The following is a 27,414-nucleotide window of genomic DNA, read 5'->3' as shown; positions in this document are numbered from 1 at the left end:
TTGGATTTTGTCTTAATTGTTGCGGTCGTTGGGGATGTGACAGGGTGAACCAACAGCATGGAAGGGTTGTTGGTTTTTTTTTTTTTTTGTATGTTTGTTTGTTTGTTTATTTGTTTAATTATGTTCAGTTAGCCCCATATAGTACATCACTAGTTTTTGATGTAGTGTTCAGTGATACATTAGTTCCGTATAATACCTAATGCTCACCACAACATGTGCCCTCCTTAATACCTATCACCCTGCTACCCCCTTCCTCCACTCCCTTTCCCTCTGAAACCCTCAGTTTGTTTTCTAGAGTCCATAGTCTCCCATGGTTTGTCTCCCTCTCTGATTTCCACCCCTTCACTTTCCCCTTCCTTCTCCTAGTGTTCTCCATGCTATTCCTTATGTTCCACATATGAGTGAAACCATATGATAACTGACTCTCTCTGCTTGACTTACTTCACTCAGCATAATCCCCTCCACTTTCATCCATGTCAGTGCAAACGGTGTGTATTCATCCTTTCTGATGGCTGAGTAATATTCCATTGTGCATATGAACCACATCTTCTTTTTTTTAAATTTTATTTTATTTTTCCAGTGTTCCAAGATTCATTGTTTATGTACCACATCTTCTTTATCCATTCATCTGTTGAAAGGCACCTTGGCTCTTTCCACAGTTTGGCTCTTGTGGCCATTGCTGCTATGAGCATTGGAATACATGTGCCCATTCTTTTCACTACATCTGTATCTTTGGGGTAAATACCTAGTAGTGCAATGGCTGGGTCATAGGGTAGCTCTATTTCTAACTTTTTGAGGAAACTCCATACTGTTTTCCAAAGTAGCATGGAAGTTTTTTGTTCAAAAAGTCCATCCAGGGGGGGCCTCTTCCTCGGTGGCTCAGTCTGTTAGGCATCTGACTTGATTTCAGCTCAGGTCATGATCTCAGGGTTGTGAGATCAAGCCCCATGTCAAGGATCTATACAGGGCCTGCTTGAGATTCTCTTTTTCCCTCTCCCTCTGCCCTTTCTGCACCCCTAAAAACAAGAAGGCTACTCTATTCGCTTTGGCTTAAAAGCTTCAGCAGGTGAAAGTTAGATCTTAAAGCTCTAGCTGACACAGCACTCTATCTGGTATGAATATACTATGTTGACATGTTATTTTTGATGACTGGCTATAATGTCGGGGGGGGGGGAGTTCAAATGGTATCTAGAGCTAGTTGCCCTTTGAGTTGTCTTTTGGTTTATAAAAGAAAAAAGGTACAATAAAACCTATTAAAACAAAGCTTATTTTTTTTTAAAGATTTTATTTATTTATTTGACAGAGAGAAATCACAAGTAGGCAGAGAGGCAGGCAGAGAGAGAGGAGGAAGCAGGCTCCCTGCTGAGCAGAAAGCCCGATGTGGGGCTCGAACCCAGGACCTGGGATCATGACCTGAGCCGAAGGCAGCGGCTTAACCCACTGAGCCACCCAGGCGCCCCAAAACAAAGCTTATTTTTAATGACAATCTTTCTACAAAAAAATAAATGTTTGATGGGCAATAGATAATGCGAATTATTCTTCTGGCCATTAGAAAAAGGGCATGGTTTAACGTAGTTTTTTACATCTCTTTCCACTATGGTGTCTTCTTCAAGTCTCCATTTGTTTATCTTGTTTAATTTGGCACGAATAGAAGAATCCGAGAACTACAGAAATCACCGCTGGTGTGGAAACACGATCCAACGTATCCCAACTTCAGAGTCCGCCTAGACAGTAATAAGAGTACCCAAGCTTATTTCAGTTTTTCTAAGAACGTAATAGAAACTATATATTTTGCTATGATAAGATCATGCAGGCTAACTGAAATTTGCTTATTTACTTCTGGCAAGAATTTCATCAGCCCGATGTGCTCACCTTGCTCATCTCTTGCTGATTGGAGGCTCTGATTAGCAGTTACATACATCTTTTAGTTAAGAAATGAGAAGAAAACAGAATTATTATTTTATAAGCAGCTCTGTGGTGGTAAAAATATTTTCATACAACTGTTCCTTGAGGAACAGGCACATAAAAATGACCTTCACAGTGGCTCAGTGGGTTAAAGCCTCTGCCTTCGGCTCAGGTCATGATCCCAGGGTCCTGGGATTGAGCCCCGCGTCGGACTCTCTGCTCAGCAGGGAGCCTGTTTCTTCTTCTCTCTCTGCCTACTTGTGATCTCTGTCAAATAAATAAATAAAATCTTTTAAAAAAAATTGCTGAAAAGTGATTTCATCTACTCCTTTCACTTTTATTGATGGGGGGATTGAGGTCTGAGGGTGAAGTTGGCCCCAAGGCCAGGAGGCCAGCCTCTTTCTCACCCCATCACGTGTTTCACTACCAGGGCTTCCTCAGATCCTTCCTTGAGCTGGTAGGAATCGCATCTCCCCAAATAGGTTTGTTCAATGTGAGGTGCTGGGAATAGCCAGCGATCCCTATACCGAGGAATGCAAGGTAACTCTAAACTTTGCTGTGAAGGAGAGGAGAAAGCAAGGGGGTCAATGCTCAGAGACAAAGACCCTTTGCTCTTCTCTGCTCCCGCCTTTCTTGGTCCTTCAGGATAATCATGACTCTTAACCACCGTTTCTCAAGCACGTGTTGTGTACCAAGGGGTCTTACTGGAACTAAGAGGATCTGTTTACGGGAAAGATACTATAGGATAACCCGCCTGTTCTACGAGTTCTGCGAAACATAGCCTAGGGGACAATGCGCACGTGTCTTAGATCATAGGGCGGCAGTTTGGGCTAAGAAAGCTTCCCGGGAAGGCAGCTCTGGGGGAGGGGGCGGGGCGGGGCGGGCATTCCTACAGCCCAGTGGTCACGACGGCCTCCGCATTCCAAAGGCCTACGCCCTTCTCCGAAACCTTCCTTCACCCTCAGTGGCCTCTGTGTTACATTTTAGTAAGCTAGGCTTGCTAAAATTTATGGATGATTTCACCCTCTGCATGAAACCCAACAGCGAGGAATCTATAGTCCCCAAATTCTGTCCCTGCGTCCTGCCACTTCCGGTTTTTCAGTGACTCTAAGGCGATGCCAGCTCCCGTCTTGGGTACGACGGGGCAGGGGATTAAAGGCTACTGGGTGAGTGGACCTTGATGTAGTTGAGGTGAAGACGGAAGGCCAGAAGCATTTGCTAGACGCCAGGTGGGACGTCCTTTCCTTGTCCTGGAGGCTTTGTTTGGACACCTCCTGCCCCTGCTCCTGTCTTACCCCCTCCCCCCACCGCACGCCTATCACTGCCTTGCTGCTGGGGCTGTCTGCGAGCGCCCTGCTTCCGTCCAGCTCCTGGGAGCCTGAAACACAGGAGTCCTCATCAGAGAGAGCAGTCTGTTTGTCAGCACATCCGCCTGGGCAGAGTGGCTTCAAATCACTTTTAAATATTCTTTTAACCAGTATTTCTCCAGTGTAATGAAGGAAAATATTGAAAAAGAAAAATACGCTTCTTAAGGGAAACAAATTGCTGTGATTTGAATCAAAGGAAAGCACACAGCCAGCCTATATTTCAGCAAGACAGATCCCATGTAAATTGACGCTAATTCTAGAAAATGGAATGTAGTAGACGCGTGACTGGTGTCTGAAGTAGAAGAATGACACACGTGAAATACTGACCTTTTGGATGATGAAACAGAAGATGTGAAACATATTCGCCTCTAGTTTCCTAAATAAACTCAAGGCCTCTGCAGCATGAAACAGAAATTTAGGAAAAGCTACAGTAAGTGAAATAGGAGGGAAATGCAACGACATTATATCCTTTTTCAAAAGAAAGAACACACATAACCATGACACATAACACATAACACCTGTTGTATCCTTTTTCAAAAGAGGGAACACACATAACGATGTCATCTCCCTAACCCAGTGTCTGAAGTACAGAGAGTCCTCCTCCCCAGGTAGCTCATCATTCACATTCACCGTCACATGTCTGCCCAGGCCCATGACATCCATGGAGGATTTGGCCAAAAGGAAGGGACTTACATCTTCTGTTCTTACTTGGCTTTTTCACTTGGGATGGGAAGTTCACTTTTCAAAATAATTGGTAAGTGCAATTTAGGAATGTTGAGTTCAGCCAGACTCATCTGCTCATTGGAAAACAAATGGAGATCTCCCCAGAGGCACTGCAAAATCTACCTTGCTCAACTGTGATCGAAGGGATAAGTGTCCTTCCTCCCTGGCACAGGCCATCTGGAAGGTAGACAGCAAGAATAAAAGCAGAGCACTGGTCTGCCCTTGTTCTGCCTTGGGATGCCCTAGATAGTCTTTGGCATCTACCAAATCAGAGCTTGCTGCTTTTTCCTTTATGCACAAATACTTTATGCTTTTTCCATACCATTTCATGTGCAAATTTGAAAGCTGTGGATAGACTTTTTTTTTTCCATGTGATGCAACCTAGAGGACTATTCAAAGGAACTCTTTCCTAATGTGATTACCAGCTCTCTAATTTGACTGAGAATTTTTTTAAATTAATAAAATTAGAATAAATAGTAAATAAAGCATTATGGCACCGAAACTCTATGTGCCAAATAATATAGCAACAGACTTATGACTTGTAAGTTCTTTATAATATGAACATGGCTGAAGTGGGATATTTTAATTATAAAAGTCATTCTGGAAGATAAAATAAGGACACACAGAAGTTGAATAATGATAATGCAAGATTAAACATTGTACTCCCAAAAGCAAGAATATATTTCTTTTGAAATATATGAAATGGAACATTTTTGAAATAGGCCAAATTATTCACATATAAATAGAACAATAATGAATAATACACATTATAATATTGTCAGATTTTAACAAAATAAAAAAGAAACAAATAATATGAACTTTATTTTTCTTATTTTTTCTTTTTTTAAAAAGATTTTGTTGATTTATTTGACAGAGACACAGTGAGAGAGGGAACACAAGAAGGGAGGGAATGGGAGAGGGAGAAGCAGGCTTCCTGCCGAGCAGGGAGCCTGATGTGGGGCTCGATGTGGGGCTCGATCCCAGGACCCTGGGATCATAACCTGAGCCTAAGGTAGACGCTTAACAACTGAGCCACCCAGGAAGCCCAAATAATATGAACTTTGAATCTTTTGATGACTTGGAAACCAAAATGATAAATTTACGTTTTTGTAGCATTGTGAAGAGCATTCCTAATAAGGATGTATGGAACATGTGAAAGAATTTGGAAAGGAACAGCACATAAAGGTTAAAGATTTAAGATAAACTACAATATAGTCAAATAAATTTCAAAATGTATACAAAGCAGACAATTACATGAAAAAAGATTATGAACGGATAACTTACAAAAGAGGAACTACAACGCTTTAAAAACAGAAAAATGATCAACTTTACTTATAACTAAAGGAATGCAAACTAAAATCATAAAGAAAGCTTTTTTGTTTGGTTGGTTTTTTAACTTGTTAAGAAAAAGATTTTATTGAAAATCCCCAATGCTAATGATGCGGTATTTTCATACTTTGTTGCTGACTGTATACTTTCACAATCCTTTCTGGAGACAATTTGGCACCATGTACCAAGACTCAGAAAAGCCCTCATATCTTCTGAATACTCCTCAGTCAGGGAATATTTTCTAAGGTTAAAACATATTGGGAAACTAGGGGATGATTATTCTTACACTCTTTGCTGCATTTATGTCAAGGTTGTTTGGGGGAAATTCTTAAGTGGAAAAGGGATTCTGGACAGTCCCTCAGGAACTGGCTCAGAGGATAGTCTGTGGTCAATGCCAAACCACAGAAAGAGGGTGAGATCAGACAATGATGAAAGGAAGGGTATTGCCAAGATCCAGCCCCAGCACATGGTATGCGGAGTCCCAGGAGTAGAGGAGTCTTTGGAATGACCACAATGGATCTACTTCCTTTCTGGGGACTTTCTAGGTGGTAGTCATGAGCATTCACTTGGACAATTAGCTGTGTACTCTGTGTAAACTTACTGTGCTCAATATTTTCTTATAAAGTAGAGGTAAAAAATAGTGCCTGTAGTTGTTGACAGCACTAAGAAACTAGTACACATCAGATGTATCCAGTGCACGACACGTTTTGATCATGAACTAAACCTTGGCTTTTGCTAGTTGTGACTCATCTGCGGGAGACTTGGGAGACCACGTCCCAATATATCAATTGCTGGTTGGATGAGTCCGGATACATTAGTTAATCTCTCAGAGGGCTGTGCTAGATTAGATATCTCTCAGGTGCCTCCAGCCTTAGAGGTCTATTTATGAGACAGTCCTGTATAGCCTCACGTCGAAGGGCTAAAACTATTAGAGTCAGATACACTGAGGTATGAAACCCAGCTATGTCCATTTCTAGCAATGTGATTTGGGGCATAATATTTAACCTGTGACTCAGTTCCATCATTTGTAAAATGGGGCTACCAAGAGTTCCTACCTCGTAAGATTCTTAGAAGGAGTCCAGGAGATGGTGGGTTCAAGTCACACAGCAGAGTGGCTGGCAAATGTAAGCATTTGACAGAAAGTAGCTATTGCAATGATTCTAGCATGTTTCGATTCTGTCACAGTTTTCTGGCATTGGTGGAGACATATAGATATATAGTAAGAGATATATAGTAAGCATTCTAATTTCAAATAGTCTACCCATCGTCCACATTAAACTATGTTTTCTGGAGAGAATTCAAATATTTTATGGTTGAATTTCCAGCTAACAGGTAGGTTCAAATTTCTGACTAATGCTGGTGTGTTTTGATTTGGGGCCTCAGAAAATGAAGTTAGTGTTCTTCCAGATCATTCATGGTACTGGAGGAGGGGGTTAAGGATGTTGGGTGTCAGTGAAGTTCAAACATAATAATATCCTCTGGGAACTACTAGAGAATGAATGGAAATGGATTCACTAATTAACATTATCAGGTGGAATCCGTTACAGTGGGGTCTTGTGTTTGGAATCAGCCGGTTCTACGGAGTTCTACGGAGCTCCACCACCCGTGATGCAGCACCGGCTTCTACCAACTGAAGAATCATTATTATTATTTTTTAAAGATTTTATTTATTTATTTGACACAGAGAGAGAGATCACAAGTAGGCAGAGAGGCAGGCAGAGAGGGGCGGGGGGAAGCAGGCTCCCTGCTGAGCAGAATGCCTGATGTGGGGCTCAGTCCCAGGACCCTGAGACCATGACCTGAGCCAAAGGCAGAGGCTTTAAGCCACTGAGCTAGCCAGGCGCCCCTGAAGAATCATTGTTTTATGGGACAAAGTTTCCTATCTCAAGATCTCCTCTGCCTTACGCTAACATTAGAACATAAAATAACTTCAAACCCCACTCCTCCAATCCTCCCCAGCCTGTCCCACCTTTACCCACCACATTCGGTGTTAGGGATCCCCGAAGGGCAAATCACACAGCTAGTCCCTGATCTAAAAATAGATTTGAATGATGGCCAAAGACTTCGGAACAGGCATAGGTATTAAAGGATTCCATTAGTGTTATTGATGTGCCACATTATACACTTTTAATGGGATCATTACCCAAAGAAGAGAAAAATAAAATTTTAAAGCTGGAACAAAGCTTAGAGGTAAACTAATCCAAATAAATTATTTTACCAATGAGAGAAATGAGGAGTGAAGTGACTTTCTGCAAGTCACACAGCGGTGGTGCTGGTGTTAGTACCCAGTCTTGGGCTCAACATGCATGGGGATCCTTAGGGATTCCTGAAGATCAGAAGTATTCCCCTACATTTCATGATAACAGTCCAGTGTCTGGGTTATTGAAGGAGCAAGAGATGCTTATAAAATTTATGAACTCGTGTAAAATATATCATAGAAAAAAAGCAGGGGCTCTGTTGTTATTCTTTTTTTTACCATTATTAATGAGTCTTTTGGGGAAAAATATCTTAAAATTGTTGAATGATGGATATCCACCCTGAAGCTTAATATTGAAAAACTCAGTAACTCTTCAGAGACTAAAACTGCCTAAACATTGCCACTGTGTCTCTTAATTCCACACCGTGTTCTCTCATCTGATTTTTAGCTGCATTGGAAGAGTAGATATCAGGGAAGGAAAGATGAAAAAGTTGACTCACCGCAGGTAGCCCAAGACAAGCAAGAGTGACCATCTGCTGACTGTAACAATCTCAATGGGAAGGTAAATGAAGAGCTCAAAGCTTGTGTATTGTCAGCCGGAGAGAATGTGACCTTACATAAAAATATTCAAGATTATAAAAATATGGACCTTTTGTGTGCATTCGCACTGACTTGTGTTTATTTACAGAGATAGTGGGAATATTTTTTACAGTTTTTGTCATTAATGATTTTCTGGAATCATGATTGAACTCAGGTCTATCTGACTCTGGCGTCTGAGCTCTTCCCTGCTAGAGAAGGTTGAGAACATTGCAGCACAAGTGAAAGACAATTAAAAATCACCTGTAGAACCAACATCTAGAGATAGCCATTATCAATAATGGGTAATGGGATAGATTTGTTCCTTTGGTTATTTTTCCCTTGCCTTAATTTTTTTTTTTTTCTATCTGAGCTTCTATCTCTATGCCCATCCTTATCTCTATTCCTGTGTAATTTTTTGCAGACCAAAGATAGAAATAAACCTGGGGGATAGAGATAGGCAGACTACGGGTGTGTGTGTGTGTGTGTGTGTGTGTGTGTGTGTGTGTGTGTTATTTGTGGGGTGGGATGTAGGAAACGCAGGACCTGGGAATGATGGGAATCTTTAACAGTAAGAACACTTTTTTGGAAGTGATGCTTTTTGTCCCCTCCACTTTAAAAAAGATTTAATTTAATTTATTTATTTGAGAGAGAGAGAGAGAGAGAGAGAGCGCGCGCGCACACACACACACACACACACACACACACACGCATGAGTGGGGAGAGGGGCAGAGAGGGAAGCGGACTCCCCACTGAGCAGGGAGCCCACTGGACTTGACTTCAGGACCCTGAGATCATGACCTGAGCTGAAGGCAGACACTTACTTAACCGACTTAGCCACCCAGGCACCCCTGGACAAGATGCTTTTCAACCATTGTGCAGACGATGGGGAAAAGATGTTAGGGAATTCTGGGTGAAGTGCTGTGGGAATACGTTTGGCCTCATGATGTTACGTATGCACACAGCCAGGTGTGCGCATGTGCACACACACAGAGCCCAGTGAACGTTTCAGGAAGCAACACTTGCCTTTATTATGTGTGGTGCACTCTGGTCTTTTCTGTTCTTCTCTTTCTTATTGCATGTATTTATTTTTTTGCAATGCTGAATGGGACTCACTAAGCTGATTTCACAACCGATGAAAGGTGGGTTGAAAGCCCTGAGTTCGGAGTAGAGGAACTGGAGTGCTCAGATGGGAAATGGTGGTGCAAGGGCATGCTGTCCTTTCACGTGTGTCTTTTCTGAAGAGCAGGGGCGGAGGGTGAAGAGATCCCCCAGCAACCAGCGCGGGGCTGCAGTTCTGACCTTACTGGAGCACCAGTGGAATGCTCGATTTGGGAGTTTACTTTTTTTTTCATGTTGAGTATGAATTTAGCTTTAGTTAGGGGAAGTGAACATAGAAATATTTTGGGAAAAACAGGTGGAATAATATTAGGAAAATATTATTATAAGTTAAAATTCCAGCACTGTGTTTGCCCCCTGGACCAGTGAGTACAGAAGTCACCTGAAGGGCCCAGAATAGAATTGTAATCGCACCCCGGTGAGTTCCGTAAGCATGGAGTGGCCTTTCAATTTTTCTGTGCACGCTCACCCCCATGGTTCTTCAGTCAAAGAGGATCTACTCATGCACAGCGGATAGCAGTAAGGGAAAAAGGCAGGGTCCAAAATTACATATGTACTCGAATCTAAAATATAAATATTTATGCGAATCATTTTTCTACTTGTACTTTCCAACTTTTAAAAATTCTGCAAGTGTTACTTTGTGTAATCAAAAGCAAAAAATGAGGTGTTGTTTTTTTTTTTCTCCTCTAATGACTTTTGAGGTGTTCATGCTTCAGCACCCTTGTGGTTTGGTAAACTATTAAATGCCTATAAAACTAAAAAAAAAAAAAAAAAAAAGGAAATCATCATGGTTAATCTTAAAATGGTCTCTTAATTTTTCCGTAAGTCTGTATCGGTGACAGGTTGAGGGGTGGCAACTACAGCCCAGGCCTCTGCATTTACAAAAGGGTCTTGTGACCTGAGGATGTCGTTGGCACCAGGCCTCCACGACGGCCCATGAGTTAGTTTCAGAAACAGTTGGATTTTGGTGATTTCTTGGTGTGATTGGACAGCATTCTCACTATTTCTCTGCTTATCTCAGGAGCGAGCACCAGAAAGATTCTTTTACTAAAATTTTTTTCAGGGCGCCTGGGTGGCTCAGTGGGTTAAGCTACTGCCTTCGGCTCAGGTCATGGTCTCGGGGTCCTGGGATCGAGCCCCGCATCGGGCTCTCTGCTCTGCGGGGAGCCTGCTTCCCCCTCTCTCTCTGCCTGCTGCTCTGCCTACTTGTGATCTCTCTCTCTCTCTGTGTCAAATAAATAAATAAAATATTTAAAAAAAATTTTTTTTCTTGTAATTTATTTGAGAGAGAGAGAGCGAGAGAGCATAAGCAGGGTTGGGGGCAGAGGTGAGGGAGAAGCAGACTCCCCATGAGCAGGGAGCCTGATGCGGAGCTCCATCCCAGGACCCTGAGATCATGACCCGAGCCAAAGGTAGACACTTAACCCACTGAGCCACCCAGGAGCCCCAAGATTCTCTTTTTATAGCTGGAGTCTACATAATTACATGTGCGTGCAGACGTATTCCCATGACATAGTGATTATCCCCACAAAGCACCAACTAGGGATCGAATCCCTTGTTTTCCATTCCTTTTACTGCTTCCATGAAAGACTTTGACCATCAATGCATTTCACTATAATTAAAAGGATTCCTGTTTCCTGTTGTAGGAAACAAACAAACAAACAAACAAACGATATACATGTTTTTGAAAACAAAAAACACAATGTCAGCAGCACGTCATTTTAAAATTTAAATTTCTGGAAGCTTCTAGAAATATCCTCTGTGAAATGTTGAAATGGGCTCTGGGTGCTATTTGGTATGTGGAGAAAGGGGGCCAGAAGCAGACGTAATTGTTCTGTCTAGGAAAGGACTTGTTGGTTCTACCCCAGCAGAGCGGCTAATATGCGTGTGCCCTGAGTTAGCGGAAATCAACCTCACTAAATCCCCATTTTATACCCTTTTGTAACTTTAAGGCTGCCTGATCTCTCAGATCAAGTTCTCTGGGAGACAGACGCTAAGCAGAGATTTATGAACAAGGGTTTATTGAGGAGTTCTGTAGGGAACCATACCTGGAAGGGGCAGAAGCAGGACTGGGCAGAGGAAAAGCCAGGTTGAGGAGTTTTGACTCATCACCACCTTAAGAAGAAGTAAAATATTTCCATCATGCTAGAAAGTTCTCAGATCCATTTGTTCCTAATTACTGACTCCACCACTGCCCCCTGCCCCCCCCACACCCCTGACACTAAGAAACCACTGATTTTCTTTCTGTCAGTACATGTCTGCAGATAAGCTCTGCCTTTTCTAGAATTTGACACAAATGGAACTATACAGTCTACAGTCTTTTGTGCCTGGCTTCTGAATGTTATTAAGATCCATCCATAGTGTTGTTTATTCTAGCACTTTACTCCTTGTTGCTGTTGAGAAGTAGTGTCTCGCTGAAAGGATAAGTCAGTATGGGTAACTATTTACCTGTTGATTGATATTTGGGTTGTTTTCAGTTTCGCTGATCAATAAAGCTGCTATAAACACTTACGTACAAAACTTTGTGTGTCCCTATGCCCTCAGTTTTCTTGGGTATGTATCTAGAAGTGCAGTTGCAGGGCACCTGGGTGGCTCAGTGGTTTAGGCCTCTGCCTTCGGCTCGGGTCATGATCTCAGGGTCCTGGGATCGAGCCCCGCGTCGGGCTCTCTACTCTGCAGGGAGCCTGCTTCCCTTCCTCTCTCTCTGGCTGCCTCTCTGCCTACCTGTGGTCTCTGTCTGTCAAATAAATAAATAAATAAATAAATAAATAAATAATTAAATATCTTTAGAAGTGCAGTTGCTGGGTTGTGTGAGGAGTAGGTTTGACTTTATAAGAAACTGCCAGACTGTTTTCTGAAATGGTTGTGCCATTTTATACCCCAAGCAGCAACACTGAAGAGTACTGGTTGTCCCAGAATTTTCCCCTAGATTCTTGAGGTGGAAACTTCACATAATTTTTTAATATAAGCATTTATTTTTATTTTTTAAAAAGATTTATTTATTTCAGAGAGACAGCGAGCACATGCCCACAAGCTGGGGGAGGCAAGGGAGGAGTGGAGAGAGAGAATCTTCAAGCAGACCCCCAAATGAGCACAGAGTCCAACTTGGGGCTCGATCCCACAACCCAAGAGATGGATCCCACAATCCATGAGATCATGACCTGACCGGAAACCAAGAGTCAGACGCCTAACCAATCAAGCCACCCAGGTGCACCTAAATATAAGCCTTTAAAACTATAAATTCCTCTGTAAAGGCTGCTTTAGCAGCGGGTAACAATTTTGATAGACTGATGTTTACTATTACTTAATTTAAAATATTTTAAAATTTTCTTTGTGATTTCTTCTTTGATTCACAGGTTATCTGACAGTGTGTTGTTTACTTCCCAAATATTTGTGCACTTTTCCAGGCATTTCTCTGTTATTTCCTTCTGAGCTATTTCTGTTGAGGTCGGAGAATACACTGTCTATGATTTCAGTTCTTTTCAAGTTACCGAGGTTTGGGTTATGGAGCAGCGTAGAGTCTATATGGGTTAATACTCATGTTCACTTAAGAAGAATGTGTATTCTGCTTTTCTAGCATGCAGCATTCCATAAAAAATCAATTGTATTAAAATAGTTACTTTGCAAAGCAGAGCTCAATACATCTCGAGCAAGGAGAGCAGCACTTCTCCTGGTTCAGAGGGGTTGCAGAATCTGGAAATTCAAGATTTCCAAAGGCATTGATCTGTGTTGCCAGCCCAAGCCTCAGGGTCTTGCTCCTTCCCAAACAGGGTGCTGACCTTGGCACAGAACTTTCTGGAGTGGAGAATTCAATCTCCTCTGGAGCTCCCCTCTGTGTATAACCGATTCCTGGCCGGATACTCTGCTTTCTCCCCCATGTAGATGCAGGTGGTGTGAGTCTCTCTTTATTCCGGGAAGGGGGCACCCAGGCTTTCACACCTTCCTGTAATCAGCAACTGTGTATCTTTATCTTACCCTAATGGAGCCACAGTGCTCAGCACCAGTCATCTGATTCCATAATCCTTATAATTACTGCTTCCCTAAACCTCTCTAATGCCCCAGACATTGCACCCATCAGCACATTCCTTTCCATTTGTATCCCGTTTCAGTTCACTGCCAGGGAAAGTTGTAACAATCGCCCTGCTACAATGCTTTAGAGATGATCAGTGTCCTGTCCATTGCCATCTGGTAGGTGGTCCGTGTCCCACCCCCCCATGTAGAGTCTGCAAGCAAGTGAAGGAGGCAGCTTTGAACAAGAAGAGAAGGTGAACTGGGAGGCAGCTGCCTGCAAGGCTTTGGCTGATCCAGTAGGAGTCTCTAGAGCGGGAATGACCCTCTACAATCCCACTATCATCCCCATACTATAAGCTCCATACAATCAGCCCCATCCCCATTTTCACCTCTATATCGACCAGTCTTAGAAGTGGGCTGCCCCCATGGAGGGAGCATAACCTCGGGCAAGGCAAGTCAGCTTCCTTTGGCTGAAGGCGATGACCAGGGAGGGACTCACATATGGGGGCCAAAAGCTCACACTCCCAACACTGGCCAACACTCCTGGCTGCTGAGGCAGGGAGAGCAGTGATCCCGAGGGGGCGTATCTGGACAGCACATTACAACATCCACTATGACGTTACTCATCAGTAATTTCTGAATGCTGACTGCTCTTCAGGGAGGTCATTAATGGCACCCTCCTCCTTTTCTCCATCACTGAACTATGGCCAGTAAAAATGGGACACGGAACACAGAGACACAGTCTTGGCACTAATCCACTTACAACTCCAGGTGGTTTGTTCAAGACGAAGATTCAGTTTTCTCCTCCTTTCTCCAGTTCTCCATCCAGAAGGCCACCCACTCTATGCCTCTTCCTCATGGTTTTACTGGAACAGTCCTGGGAATCTCCGAAGAAAGGGCCAGTCTGTCCAGCAGAGCAAGTTTTGCATCACACCGTTGTACCCAGAGACATTGAGACCAGCAGGGCCAGTGTAGACCGAGACGCTTTCTTACCACGGATGCTCTTTCCAGGACTCATTTCTACAAGTTATGTCCAACACATTTTCCATAGGGTTTAAGATAAGTAATTCTTGGCTTTGATGATGGAAGTGGGAAGAAAGAGAGAAAAAAATAGAAATGAAGAAAAAACAAGAGCCTGGTTTTGTGTGAAGTCGGCTCAGATGGAGAAGTGGGGAGGTGGGAAGAGAGCATAAGGTGTGGCTTCACACGAGCCCAGCTGGGAATGTGTTTGGGACCACGTGGCTCATGGGTGAGTGAGGACTATGGGAAAGGGCAACGAGGACTCTGAGAAGCCAGTCTGCGAAGAACGTGGTAGCACACACATGCTAAATTGTCTGTGCTAAATGTGGGAAAGGCGGATCTGAGCCCCAGCCTCCATTCCTGTCCACTCCCCAGGTTCTGGCTGGAATAGGAGCTGTACCACCTGTCCCAAAGGAGGGAGAGTGCATTACTGACATGGGTGGTATCTCAGAGAGGTTGACAAGGACTGTGGAAAAGCTGATATGTTCAAGTTTGTAGCAAATTGCACAAGAAGAGATTGTTGTATGCCTGGAGCAGAGCCCGCGTCCTACTCGAAGGACCTACTAGAAAAGTGAGCAGGGATGACGTGGCACATGGTCTAGTACAATCTGAGGCTAGGACAGACATATGCATGAGAGAAGAGGGAGAGAGAGCAAGAGTGGAACACAAACAGGACATAAGGCTTCATGTTGGACAATGGGGTTTCACATTGGTGGAACTTTGATAAATCTGCAGGAACTATTAAGAAGGATTCAAGGTTTAGTGGGAAAGTTTAACCCTTACTCATTTTCTGTATTAATTATCTACAATTACTTAGTAAGTCACCCCAAAACACAGGGTTTAAAAAAAAACCTATGTTATTTCCTTACGATTCTATGGGTCACCATTTGGGCTGGTCTCAGCTGAGCACTTTTTCTGGTGGGCTCACTTGGGTCACCCACGTGGCTGCTGTCCTTGAGCGGTGTGACTGACCTGGTTGTTCTAAGCTGACCTCACTCATGTTGTTGCTTGGCCGCCTTTCACATGGTTCTCACCTTAAGGAGACTGGTTTAGGCTTCTATTTGCCATGATCTCAGGTTCCAAGAGGGTGACAATAGAAGCTGCAATGTCTTTCATGGTTAGGCTTGGAAAGTCCATGATGTCACATCTGCACCCTTATGTTGATCAAAGCAAGTCCCACGTCTACTGAAGGAGGTCACCAAGAGACACCTGACTGCAGGCTGACCCTTGAGCTAGAAACCCCCTCCCCTGTCCTTGGAATGTTCTCTGCCCACCATCCCCACTTTGGGGACTGTTCTCAAGGATGAAACCTCGAGAGAGTAAGGTGTGGTTGAGACCGTCTGGATGGCATATGTGACAGCACCGTTATTCTGGCCAGTTGATGTGGAGCTCCATTTGTCTCATGGGTACCTGAGACAAGCCCTGTAAGTTGCCTTGCTTATTAAAAATGCCACTTCTCAATCTGGAGTGTTCTGACTCTTTCTTCGGTCTCTCTTTGCTCTGCCTGGATGGGCGCCAAGTTCATGAACCAACAACATCCAGCATAGATTCCAAGGGGGGGGCAGATAAATACCTCATCGTGAGAGAAATAGGCAAGGCACGGTGCAAAGGGCTTTGGGGGAGGGGCAGGGAGAGGGATGAATGTGACCATTTTTGAAAACAATCTGTCATGTTTCTAAGGCTGGGGATGATGGTATGAGGAAGTAAAGAATGAGAATGGATATCCTGGGTATTAACCAGTTCTGTCATTTGCCTTTTAACCAAGTTTGCAAAGAGAAGCAAAGATAAGAAGATGTCCTTTTAAGGGAGGAAAAGGGGTATCTTAACATCCCAATAAATACCTATCACTATAGAAGGACAAGAGCCAGATGCTCCATCACTATAGGGAGGTTCTAAGGTTTAATGAATTTTGAGACTTCTCTACTGCTCATCCACAGCTGTTTTGGTGATTTTGAAATAAAGTTAACGATACCCTAAGAAAGACTTTCCAGCGCATGCCCTGGTAAACATACAGCTATAATAAAGTTTGCTGGCTATCTTACTGAATTAGAAACATAAATGGGCTTCAATATGTTTTCTCACTTTTAAGAAACTAAATCAAATAAGCAGAATCTACAGATATTCCACATGCAAATGGCTTGGCTACAGGCAACATTTGATCATTTGAACATGTGACCTTTGTGAGAATTTGATCATTTCAATAATAAAAAGGGCGAGAAAAGTAAAGAGATGAAAACCTGTTTTCTGTACACCTATTATGTGCCAGGCATGTTGAATGAATTCACTCATTTATGGCTCCTAATAACCTTAAATAATATTATCACCCTTTTTGGAGATGAAAAATCTGAGGTTCAGCAATGAAAATGACTTGCGGAAAGGCATCATTTGGATATTTTGAAGGCTGGGATTCAACCTGAATTTTCCCATTGTGACTGATACATATTTTAAACATGTATTCAAATTGTATACATCTTAGCCTACTTTATAAAAAAGCTGTTATAATGCCATAAGCATTTTTTTCAGTTGCAACCCTGCTTCCTAACTATCCTCTTTAGTAATAGCATGATGTTTTAATATTTTTTTTGATATTCTGAGCCATAATTTAATTCATAATTTAATTCACTACTGTCCTGATGTGGATATTGAGGTTGCCTACCTTAGGGCTCAGAATCATGAACTAGATTAAACATGGCTTACAAAGCCTTCTCGGGATGGTTGTAATTCTTTTTCTGGAGAAAAAGTTATGTTTATAACTCATCTGGGCCTTATCGATCTTTTTTTTTTTTTTCCTGGTCATTTTTCTTGAAATGGTATTTATTTAGATTATTATTGAGGATTAAGCATGAACTAAGGCACATATTTATGTACCTAATATTTCTCCTCATTGCACCAAAACACCTCTCGGTTATTGCAAGAATGAATCCCTGCTCAGAACAAATCTGTTTACATTGTAAAACAGCACTTTCAAACCCAGCGGGAGGTGAGGTTGCCTGGTCCCAGAACTGAACGAGAGAGATCTGGATGCAGTGCCGGCTCTAGCCAGTAGATGTCTCTATTTCATTCACCCGCTGTTGCAGGTTCCTCCTGAATGGGAAGGCTTGGGAGCCAAACTGATGGGTGGGAGGTTGTCCCATCCCTTTGCCACCTTCCACCAGCCTGCACCTTACACACCCTCCCACCCTTCGTTTAATGGTTAGTGGCATAAAGGTAACTGAAACAGGAGTGTCAGTTAAACACATTCTCTACCAGATCTGTTTGCAAAGTGAACTAGTAACTGAAAGCAATCTCTACAGAACCGAAGCCTGTTCTCTTTAAATAGCACCATACGCTGAACGAAAAAGCTGTATTACTGAGTCATAACAATTAATTACACTCGGAGGTGAGAAGACAGGATTTAACGCTCTAATGCGATTTGAATTTAGGCCGGTATCTCATCCCGCTGCTATTTAAAACAAAATCACTTCTCCACGGAAGCATCTGCAACTGAGGACGGTTTCAAAGCTTGAGTCTGAAGGCATCTCTGGCAACTGAACATTCCCGTTTTAGCTTTCTGAGAGGTTTAATATGCACATTTGGATTTTCTAGATTTTCGCAATGAAGTGCATCGCTTTCTGCTTTGGGATTTGACAAAAGAGAACTAGGAGGCCGGGAAGGTCTATTATTCTCATCAGGAGTTTTCTAGGTGTGGGAGGTATGCAGGATGAGTTAAGGGAGAACTAAAAATAGCATCTCAAAACAGACCACATGAGCAAACATCAGAGATGTATATCCACGGGGGCAGACCGCCCATACCTCAGCATAAGGGATTTATTGATAGTGGCTGAGAAAGTGAGTCCTTGGGCTTTTAAGGTAGAAGCTAGGGGGGGCGGGCAGGGGTGCTGAGTTCATCTGGGAAGACATAGACCAGGCCCTAAGAAGCATCTCTCTGGCTCCTAGGGCACCAAGGGTCTTGGACTTGCCGGGGCCAGTCAGTTGATGCTGACCTTCAACTACGTGGTCTGGAAGGACCTGCCTGGGGCCCTGGTAAAGGACACCGTGGGAAGCCAGGGCCCAGGATCTGAAATCACCACTGTACGGCTCCCCTCTGGGTGATTCTATGAACTTTGTGTTCCCCAAGCCTTGGGAGATATACTAGGAGAATGCGATAAGCTGAAAGCTGGATTCCAGAGTGCTCTGATGTCTGGAAATCACATTACCTATCACGAGATAGCACAGATCCTTCTGGACATGGGGTGTTAATTTTGATAGTGTGCAGGTGGCTCAGGACTCAGGCTGTGCATGTGTCCCAGTGCCACATGTTATCAGAAGCCTTCCCCTGCCAGCCCCGCTACTCCCTGGACCCTGCCTCTCAGGAGTTTTGTGCCCCCACATATACTGTGCTCCTCTTCCTCTCTCTCTGTTCCTCCTGTCCCTCAGCATTTCCCACCATGCTCTCTGCCCATACTCCTGTAGCCCTCTAGGCTCAGCTTAGCTTCTCCATCCTGCCAACATCCTGGTGCCCCCAGGCCCAGATGGCTGCTCTACCTTCCAGGTATTTCATGTCAGAGGAGTTAAGGTACAAGTCAAGAACTCCTGCCTAGAAGTCATCTGAGTGTGCATACTCCAAGCCACTCACTGGTTGTATCGCCTGGACAGTGACCTAAACCCTGCAAGCCTCATTTATCTAATCCATACAATGGGAATATGTTAATACTTAATTGGCCTAGTTGTCAAGAGGATGGCCAGAAAGTAGGAAAGTGTATTTCATGATGGAAACACTAGCTTGTGAGGCTCCAGGCCTGGGAGCTCACAGAGGCCCCTAGCTTTGGGTTCTTCCAGCCTCCTGCAGTCCCTGGCAGATCTCAGGAGAGAGGAAGGCCTTGTGGCGGCCTTGTGCTACCCTCCTCACCCATGAACAGGCACCCTAGTCCTCTGCCCAGCATGTCATCCCTCACCGTGTCCATTTTTGGGTCTTACTCCAGACATCCCAGGGTCCCAATCTAAAGAAGCTCTCCTCTCCCCTTCTTCCCTCATCAGGCCTGCTTTGTTTTCTTCCTAACATTTGTCGCCACCTGACCCAGTACCCTTTCGCCTATCTTCTGGGTCATTGACTGGCGTCCCAACTGGAATGAAAGCTTATGAGGAGGGGGGGACATTCTCCGGTCTTGTAGGTCTTGTATTCTGCGCCGCTGTACTCCTCAGAACCCAGCATTGGGCTGGAACATAATAGCTGCTCAGTTAACTCGACCTGGAAGAATGAATGGAAAGTCTGTCCCGCAGCACAGCGCCTGGCAGGTCACAGGCAATTCAGAGCTCCCCGCTGTTCAAGCAGAGACACCCCCCCGCCCCCCCGCCAGGATCTGCCTTCCCCAGCCAGTCTGTCCCCTCTCCCGGGACCCCATCCGGTACGGGGCTCCCGCGGGGTGGGGTTGGGAGGTAGGGCTGCCGGCTCTAGCCTCCCCTCTCTGGCGGCGGGATCTAGGGGCTTGGGGTGCCGGCTATCGGGTGGAAGGGGGGGGCGCCAGCCCCGGGCATGCTCAGAGCGCGCAGGTCCGGGTGGCGGCGGCGGCGGCGGCGGGGGAGGAGGAGGGAGCGGTCGCCGCCGCCGCCGCCGCCGTGCGCTCGCGGGCCCGGGCGGAGCTGCGCAGTCCTCTCGCTGCTGCGCCAGGACAGCCGGCGCGCGGCCGTGCCCACAAGTTGCCGGCAGCCGAGCGCGGCGCCGCCTCCTCCGCTCGCGCCCCCAGCTCCCACCCCGCCGCGGCGGCCGGCTCGGGGTCTCACCTCCCGCGGACGCCGACCCCATATGTAAAGCAGCACCGGAGCCCCTCGCCCCCCCACCCCCTGGCACGATCCAGAGTCTGGCCAGCGTCTCCTCTGCCAAATCCCGGGCTGGAAGATGTGGCAGCCGGCCACCGAGCGCCTGCAGGTAAGGGGCACACGCACGGCCGGGGGCCAGCCTGGAGGAGGAGGTGTCCCGGCCGGAGGAGCCCAGGGGGCGCCTCTGCCCACTTGTCGGGGATTTACCCAGAGCGGTCGTGTGAGACGCGTGGGTAGGAACATGATGCTGTCAGCTTACCCCAGCGCCGGGCACCAGACGGGGGCGAGGGGGTGATGAATGGATAAATGCGCCGCTTCGGGCGTTACAACTTCTGGCGTGGGGTGTTTGTGTGCGTGTTGCTAGATGTAAGGTTGCACTTCCTGACCAGCAATTCTCGATCGCATTCCACTGACACGATTTACTGGTCTGGGGTTAGGGTTTTCGCATCCAGATTTTTTTTTTCTTCTTCTTTTTCTTCTTCTTCTTCTTCTTTTTTTTTTTTTTTTTTTGTCTCCAGGAAAGACAGAGGAAATGATTTGTGAAAGCATCCATTTGCCAGTATGATTTGAAAATATCAAACTTGCTTTGGCTTGGTCATGATATGTCTTTTATTTTATTTTACTTTACTTTACTTATTTTTTTCCTATTTGTTGATGCTCTCCTTTCATTTTCCCTGAACTTCAGCTCCCCCACATATTTTGAAAATCAAAAGTTAAGTTCAGCCAGGAATAATACTTAGGCTCTGGGTCATGCCATCAAAAGTTTTTCAGTGCTGTCTACTGAAATGACAGACTGCCTTTAATTTGGATTCTGAAGTTGGGGTGTGGGGAAGGGGGTCAAAATGAGAAAGAGGGATGTTTATGGGAAGGAGCTCCTTCAGTGATGCTTGGGACCCTGGAATTGCCCAGACTGCAAGGTTTGATGACTGCCTTTTGCTCCCAAATATTCTCAAGAGAGAGGGCAGCTACTCTGCTGGATAAAATCCCCTGAATCCTGCAGTGAAACTTTTGGCAGGCTCAGAACCACATTGTTTCATAGTAAACTTTGAAGAAATGTTTAAGTGGTAAAATATAGTACCATTGGAAGCTGAGTGGGTCTGAAGACTTAGAACAGTGGAGGCCAGGAGCCCTGGCTGGCTTGGGAGGTTTCTCAGTGAAAATGGAAAGCTCCCAATGGAGAATGCTGACTGTCCCTTAGATGTTGGGAGAGGTGAACATTTGCCTGGGAGTTCTCATCCTGAGGATTTACCTGCAGAGGGCATTGCATTTAGCAGAAACAGGGCCCCCCCCCCCTCATTTCTAGCCTCCCTGGGCCTGTGGATTTGCAGGGAGTGGGTTCATAGTAACAGAACCTGAGAGACCAGGCCAGTCCCCGCAGGGTCTCAAACAGACTAGTCTAACAAGAATAGGGACTTTTAGCCTTGGGGACAAGGTGGTGGGTGACCAACCTCTGACCTCCTGGTCCTAGTAAGAGAACATCATATCAAGCTCTGAATGATTGGCCAAAGGTAAGTTAATGTATTTTGGTAGTGACACCAGTTACCAGTTGTGCATTTGAATCCCCCCTTCTGCTCAGCGCATGGCTTCTATTCTAAAGGAAGGGGTGACTGAGCAGGGTGGAGGGTTCCCCCATCAAATGAGGAGGGTAGCTCACAGAAGTCCTTAGAGATATGAGGCCAGAGTTCCTGGAGGTGGCTTTTCTGGCCTGGGGCTCTGTGCCTCTGCAAAGTTTGTGGATTTTGTCTCTTGAAGTTATTTCTCCCGGCCTGTTTCATTTAAGGACTCCTGTGTGCTGCAGAGCACGTGACCCTTGGCAGGCGAGAGCTTTGGCTTGCGTTCTGCATGGCAATCGTTCCTTTACTAGAAATGTCCTCCTGGCTCTCCTGTGAAATGTACACATGTGTGCTGGGCACGAGTCTGGTTTATTACAGTTTGCGCTTGCAATGCCTTTCTTTCATTTTGAAGTGTCATGTTGAAAGAGCTGGGCTTTGGGCTTTTGAAAGCTCAAGTAAACATGTCTTATCACTGACAAGATCAAATCCCTGTTGGAAGGTTCCTCCCAACACAAGGCTCAATTTCATGCTCCCTAGCGCCCCCCCCCCCCCCCCCATTTAAATTAGTCCACAAGCCAGTTCTCTTTTAAAGGTTCTGCTCAAGCCTTGCGATTATAGAAGGGAGCCAAATGAAGAAAAAAAATCTTCATAATCACGGCTTCTTTCCAAAGAGCAGCTTGACTTTTCTTTCAAAACACACAATTTGTATGCTTTTACTTCTTGTTTCTGGGGGAGGGAGTTGTTGAGGGTGAGGTGGTGAGTGAGCTGTGTGTAATAATATTTTATTTACATTCCTTGTGGTTATGTTTGTCACGGTCCCTGTTTGCTGTCTGGGATTTTTTTCTTCCCCTTTTTGTCCTCAGGGCATCACCATATAGGAACGTTGGTTTCCCAATCCTTGGTCCATGGGATGCTTTATCTTGCCCCGATTTTGTGGCCCAGGAGATGGTGATGAAAATTGTGTTCAAAAGGGAAATAAATGATAACTTCCCTCATGAATGAAGTTATAGCCCCACACTTCCCACACAAATCCTAACCTTCTCCTACAACCTCATTAATTTTTTTCTTCATTAATTTTTAATGCAAGACTTCAATTTAGATAAGCCGGAGTGCAGCAAATCCTTCAAGGAAGCATTCCCAGAGCTTCCTAATAGGACTAAGGACTCAGGAGCCAATTTATTGTACAAATACCTGGAAACAAAAGAGGTGAGGGAAGAAAAGAGTGACATCTTTTCTTAATTGATTTCATGAGTTCCTGCTAGATGATGCCCCTTCAAAGGTTCTGTGGCCCTGGGAGTGTGGCAGAAACTTGCTCAGGTCAGACAGTCACTCTCTAGCTAATTTGGGGCTGGCAACCAGCCTTTTTTGCTCAGGAAATGACATCTTTGATCGGGTTTGAGTATCACTATCAATACTCACTTGTTTGCCAAACAAAATGATGCTGATGTTTCCCGATATGAGATATAGCTGCTTGACCCAAATCCAGCACGGGCGAAGGGACCTGTTGCCCCCGAGCAGGGCTGAGCTGGATCATTTCTCATTCAGTCACACACCCTGCGGCAAGTTCATCTGCTCCCCTGAATGTTAAAACTTCTGTTGCGTCCCACTCGAGCCCTGTTTGGGAGCTTCTGCCATTAAAAATATAATAGGATCAAAAGGGATGTGAAGATTTAAATTACCACCCCAACTTTTAAAAATGAATAAATATGAGTTCTTCCCTTTTCACCTTCTGTACTACACAGTAGACTTTTTTTTTTTTTTTCCCTTGGAGGGACTCGGGAGAGTTATAAATTTTTCAAGAAGCAGATTTGAAACAGGCTCTTCTCAGAAAAGTGAAGGGGACTTTTCAGTAGAAAAGGGCTATGCACTGTTTTTTTGTTTTTTTTTTTTTGTTGTTGTTGTTTTTGTTTTTGTTTTTTTTTTTAACATAGGGATGAGATTACTTCTGGCCTTGGTATTTTAAAAATTGCATGGGTTTCCTAATTGTCTTAATTCTCGGGCAGAGGAGAAATGACATTAGAAATGACAGACTCATCCATACAAGAGTGAGGAGACGTTAGCCATAGCAACGTGTATCTCCCCAGAGCATGTCTTCAGTGAGCTCCCAGATGCATTTTTCTGCAGGCCAGGAAAGGAGGAGAGCAAACGAAAAATGAATGGAGGCTGAATCTGAGACAAAGGAGGCCAACAGATCCTTGCCTGTGGTGTAGTTCTTACAAGGATGGCGTGGAACGTGATAGTAGGAAGGTGGATGAGAAGCGAGTTCTAGAAAATTGTAATTGTGGAGTCAATGTGTAACTGTTTTCTCGTGAGTTTTTTTTTTTAAGATTTATTATTTATTTGAGGGGGGGGAGAGGGCGAGAGAATGAGCAGGAGAGGCAGAGGGAGAGACTCTCCAGCAGACTCTGCTGAGCACAGAGCCCATTGCAGGGCCTGAGCTCATGACCTGAACCCAGACCAGAAAACCAGATCCTGCTTTCTTTGGTTTCTGGTGAAACTCTGGGCTGGCAAAAAGGTTCAAGTAAACAAAACTGAAGTTTGACTGGAGAAAAAACTTTGGAGATTTTAGGTGAGAGTACTTCATCCGTCAGGATCACCTTGCCCTTTCTCTGCCATGCTTAGCTGATAGATTTCACCCTGACGTGGCCTGGGGATCGTTCTCGACTTATTTCTCTATGATTATGCCCCTTGCAATTTTCCCCTGAAAATTGATGGAAGAACCTTTAGAATGTCAGCTGGAGACCATTAGACCAGGCCCGCCAGGCAGAGGGAAGACTTTGGCAAGTAGGACACTTTTCCAGGCTTACCAAATTGGCAAAAGGAACACAGATTAAGGAAGGTAATGACAGCAGCCCGTTTTTGCGGAGCACACGCTGTGTGTGTGTGGCACTGTGCTAAGGGGTTTTATTTGAATTATCTCATTCATTTATCTTCCATAGCCACTTTTATCACCATTTCATAGTGAAAACAAAACAAAACAAAACAAAACAAAAAGCCTGAAAGCCGAAGACGTTAAATGATTTGGTCAGGGTTGGACAGCTAGAAATGAGCGGAGCTGGAATCAGAACCAGGTGGTCTGGCTTCAGAGCATACTTCTTAACCCCTTGTCTGTAGTGTAGAAGGATAAGACGATGCTGTACACATGCTGGCGCTCTGGTTCCTAAGAACCAGAATTATAGCAGGGGTGGTCCCAGAGGCTCAGAGAGGCGCCTGTCGTCTTTCTTGTGGAAGCAGACTGTTGCCTGTGCTGACAAGGGCTACCCTCTTTGGGCGGCTTGCACCTCTGGGGGAAGTAAACTGCTGTGTCGTACTTTAGCTGAAATTCTCCGTTGCCATTGACGAGTCTCTTCATTTATCCAAACTGGAGACCTTGAAGGCTGGTAATCAAGCCTGATGTTGTCTGCAGTCCTTTCACATTTGGACCAAAATTGGGGGGAAGGGAGGAAGGAGGTTGGGGAGTTCAGGAGCAATTGCTTGGAAATTAGTGATAGGTACTCTGAGCGAGGCAAAGGTTACTCACCAAATCGATTCTAGCTTTTACCATTCTTTTCATTCCTCTTGGATGAGTAAGTACAAAGCCTTGGACTTTATCGTTTATAAAACACTTGGAGTGATCACGACTTTGAAGTCTTTCAGAAGCAGAATGCTATCTTACATCATTGGATCTTTCTCTGAGTTTGTCAGCAAAATCTCCACCAAGAGACTTGCAAAATGCCAGCCTTGGAAACAACTCTGCCCCCTGGTTACCCATTGCCTAATTGGGCTATTTAATGTTGACTGTACTGGGTTATCTTGGGGTGTTAGGCAACGTTTGCATTTTGTTTGATGTTCCAGATTGGCTCTCTCCTCCCACCTCCCTTCGCACTGACTCCCATCCTACTGTTTAAATTAATCCTGTATACTGGGTCCTGGAAGAGTCCATCTTGGACAGACTGGGGAATCAGGCTCTGTTCCACGGGGCTGTTCGATGCCACAAATAGCGAGTAGCAACAGTGCCGGGAGTCCTTAGTGGTCAGCAAACAAAAGTAGTACAGAAATGTTCTTAACACTGCAGTGTGTTTCACTCACCAAACCTCTCCCTCCCGCCCCTCCCACCGGGCCCAAATCTCAATGGAGACTTTGTGTTAAGTACAGGATGAAGACATAGTTGAGGTCGTTGTCCAAAGACCTCCTTGGAGTCTAGCGGAATTAGTTACTATCATCTTATGTTAACTTAAAAAGCAGTTTTGATCCCAGTTTAGCTGCCAACCAGTGATACAGCATCCGCATATTACCCAGGTCCAAGCCCTCAGGCCATGAACTGGAAGAGGACAGCGTCAGGAACCAGACACAGACTGGCTTTGTGCCTTTGGCCTATTTCAATGCTTCCAAAGCCTCAGGGAGCTCGCTACCCTCATGCTGGTGTCCCTTGGGGTCCTCATCTTGCTGAGGTCTTCTCTCCCATGCCTGATCGCCAGGAGCTCCTTCCTTTTCCCTCAGTGGCTGCCACTGAGGTCTTGCCTTGATAAGGGAGGTTCTAGCAGCGAGAAGAACACCACCTCCTTCTGCTTGTTGAAGCTCGTCAAGTCTTTCCTTACTTGCCCCTTTGGCCTTCCTAACTTCCTAACTGACGCAGTTATTGAGGGACCCAGGCTCAGACTCAAACCCTGGTCTCCGTGTCTTACTCATTGTTTGGGTTGAGTTGGGTCAACATGTTCCCTTTCTCCCCAGATATATGCTGAAGTCCTAACCCTGCTACCTGGGAACGTTGCCTTGTTTGAAAATAGGGTCTGTGCGGAGGTCATTGAGTTGAGTCAATCTGGACCAGGGGAGCCCTAAATCCCGTGACGGGTGTCCTTTGTTTTTTGTTTTTTTTTTTTAAGATTTTATTTATTGGACAGACAGAGATCACAAGTAGGCAGAGAGGCAGGCAGAGAGAGAGGAGGAAGCAGGCTCCCTGCTGAGCAGAATGCCCGATGCGGAGCTCAATCCCAGGACCCTGAGACCATGACCTGAGCCAAAGGCAGGGGCTTTAACCCACTGAGCCACCCAGGTGCCCCTATGGGTGTCCTTCTAAGGAGCGATTTGAAGGCACAGAGGAGGCACAGGAAGGAAAGCCTTGTGAAGACAGAGGCAGAGAATGAAGTTAGGGTTCCACAAGCCAAGGAGTGTCAGGGGTTGCTGGCAGCCACCAGAAGCCAGAAGAAAGAATCAAGGGAGGGTTCTTCCTTCGAGCCTTTGCGGGGAGCGTGGCCCTGCCCGCATCTTGGTTTGGGACTTCCAGCCTCCAGAACTCTGAGAGAATACATTTCTATTGTTTTAAGCCGCCCCGTGTGTGGTAATTTGTCACAGCAGCCACAGAAAACTAATGCGCTCATGAAACCATATTGCTTTTGATCGCGTTCTCTCTGTTTCTGGAAGCCTAGGTATGCCTGACTTTCATAAACTGGGACAAAATGAACATGTCTCTATAGTGTGCTCTTTTTGTACTGAGTGTGTGAATTGATTTACAGTAGATTCAGAGAAAATGAAAACAGACATTATAAAACAACTAAATTACTGGTTCTTTCTCCCTCATCTGCTTCTGGTCAACGTCCTAGGAAGGGCGGCAAACGGGTTTTGTGTTGCTAAAGGGAGCGCCTCTGGAAAATATAGTAAATGTGCTTCGAGAGGTACTTAACTTTGGTCATTAAAATTATGGGATGTGAAAGATAGTTTGCTTTAAGGCGGATCTCAGCGATATTTTTCCAGGCAGGCGGAGACTGAGGGAAGGCTGGGGTTTTATCCTCAAAATAGTCCCGCTTGTCAGAATCTAGGCAGGGTCTCTGGGTAGCAGGCC

At 45.0% G+C, this 27,414-nt stretch overlaps 1 protein-coding gene and 1 pseudogene across 1 annotated transcript in view; both read left to right on the top strand.

Moving 5' to 3' along the window:
* The first annotated feature begins 19,482 nt into the window (after nucleotides 1-19,482).
* Nucleotides 19,483-20,035, top strand: LOC125095524 (homeobox protein Hox-D13-like; annotated as a pseudogene).
* PID1 (phosphotyrosine interaction domain containing 1) overlaps nucleotides 19,984-27,414 on the top strand; it is a 232,532-nt gene continuing 225,101 nt past the window's right edge. Inside the window, exon 1 of the mRNA XM_047722237.1 lies at nucleotides 19,984-20,152. Coding sequence (XP_047578193.1) covers nucleotides 20,123-20,152 — 30 coding nt within the window. The 5' untranslated portion in view covers nucleotides 19,984-20,122. The remainder of the gene's footprint in view (nucleotides 20,153-27,414) is intronic.

This window comes from Lutra lutra, chromosome 3 (genome assembly GCF_902655055.1).
Source record: "Lutra lutra chromosome 3, mLutLut1.2, whole genome shotgun sequence".
Lineage (NCBI taxonomy): Eukaryota > Metazoa > Chordata > Mammalia > Carnivora > Mustelidae > Lutra > Lutra lutra.
The sequence above is the reverse complement of the archived record's forward strand: the minus strand, read 5'-3'. Positions and strand labels throughout refer to the sequence as shown.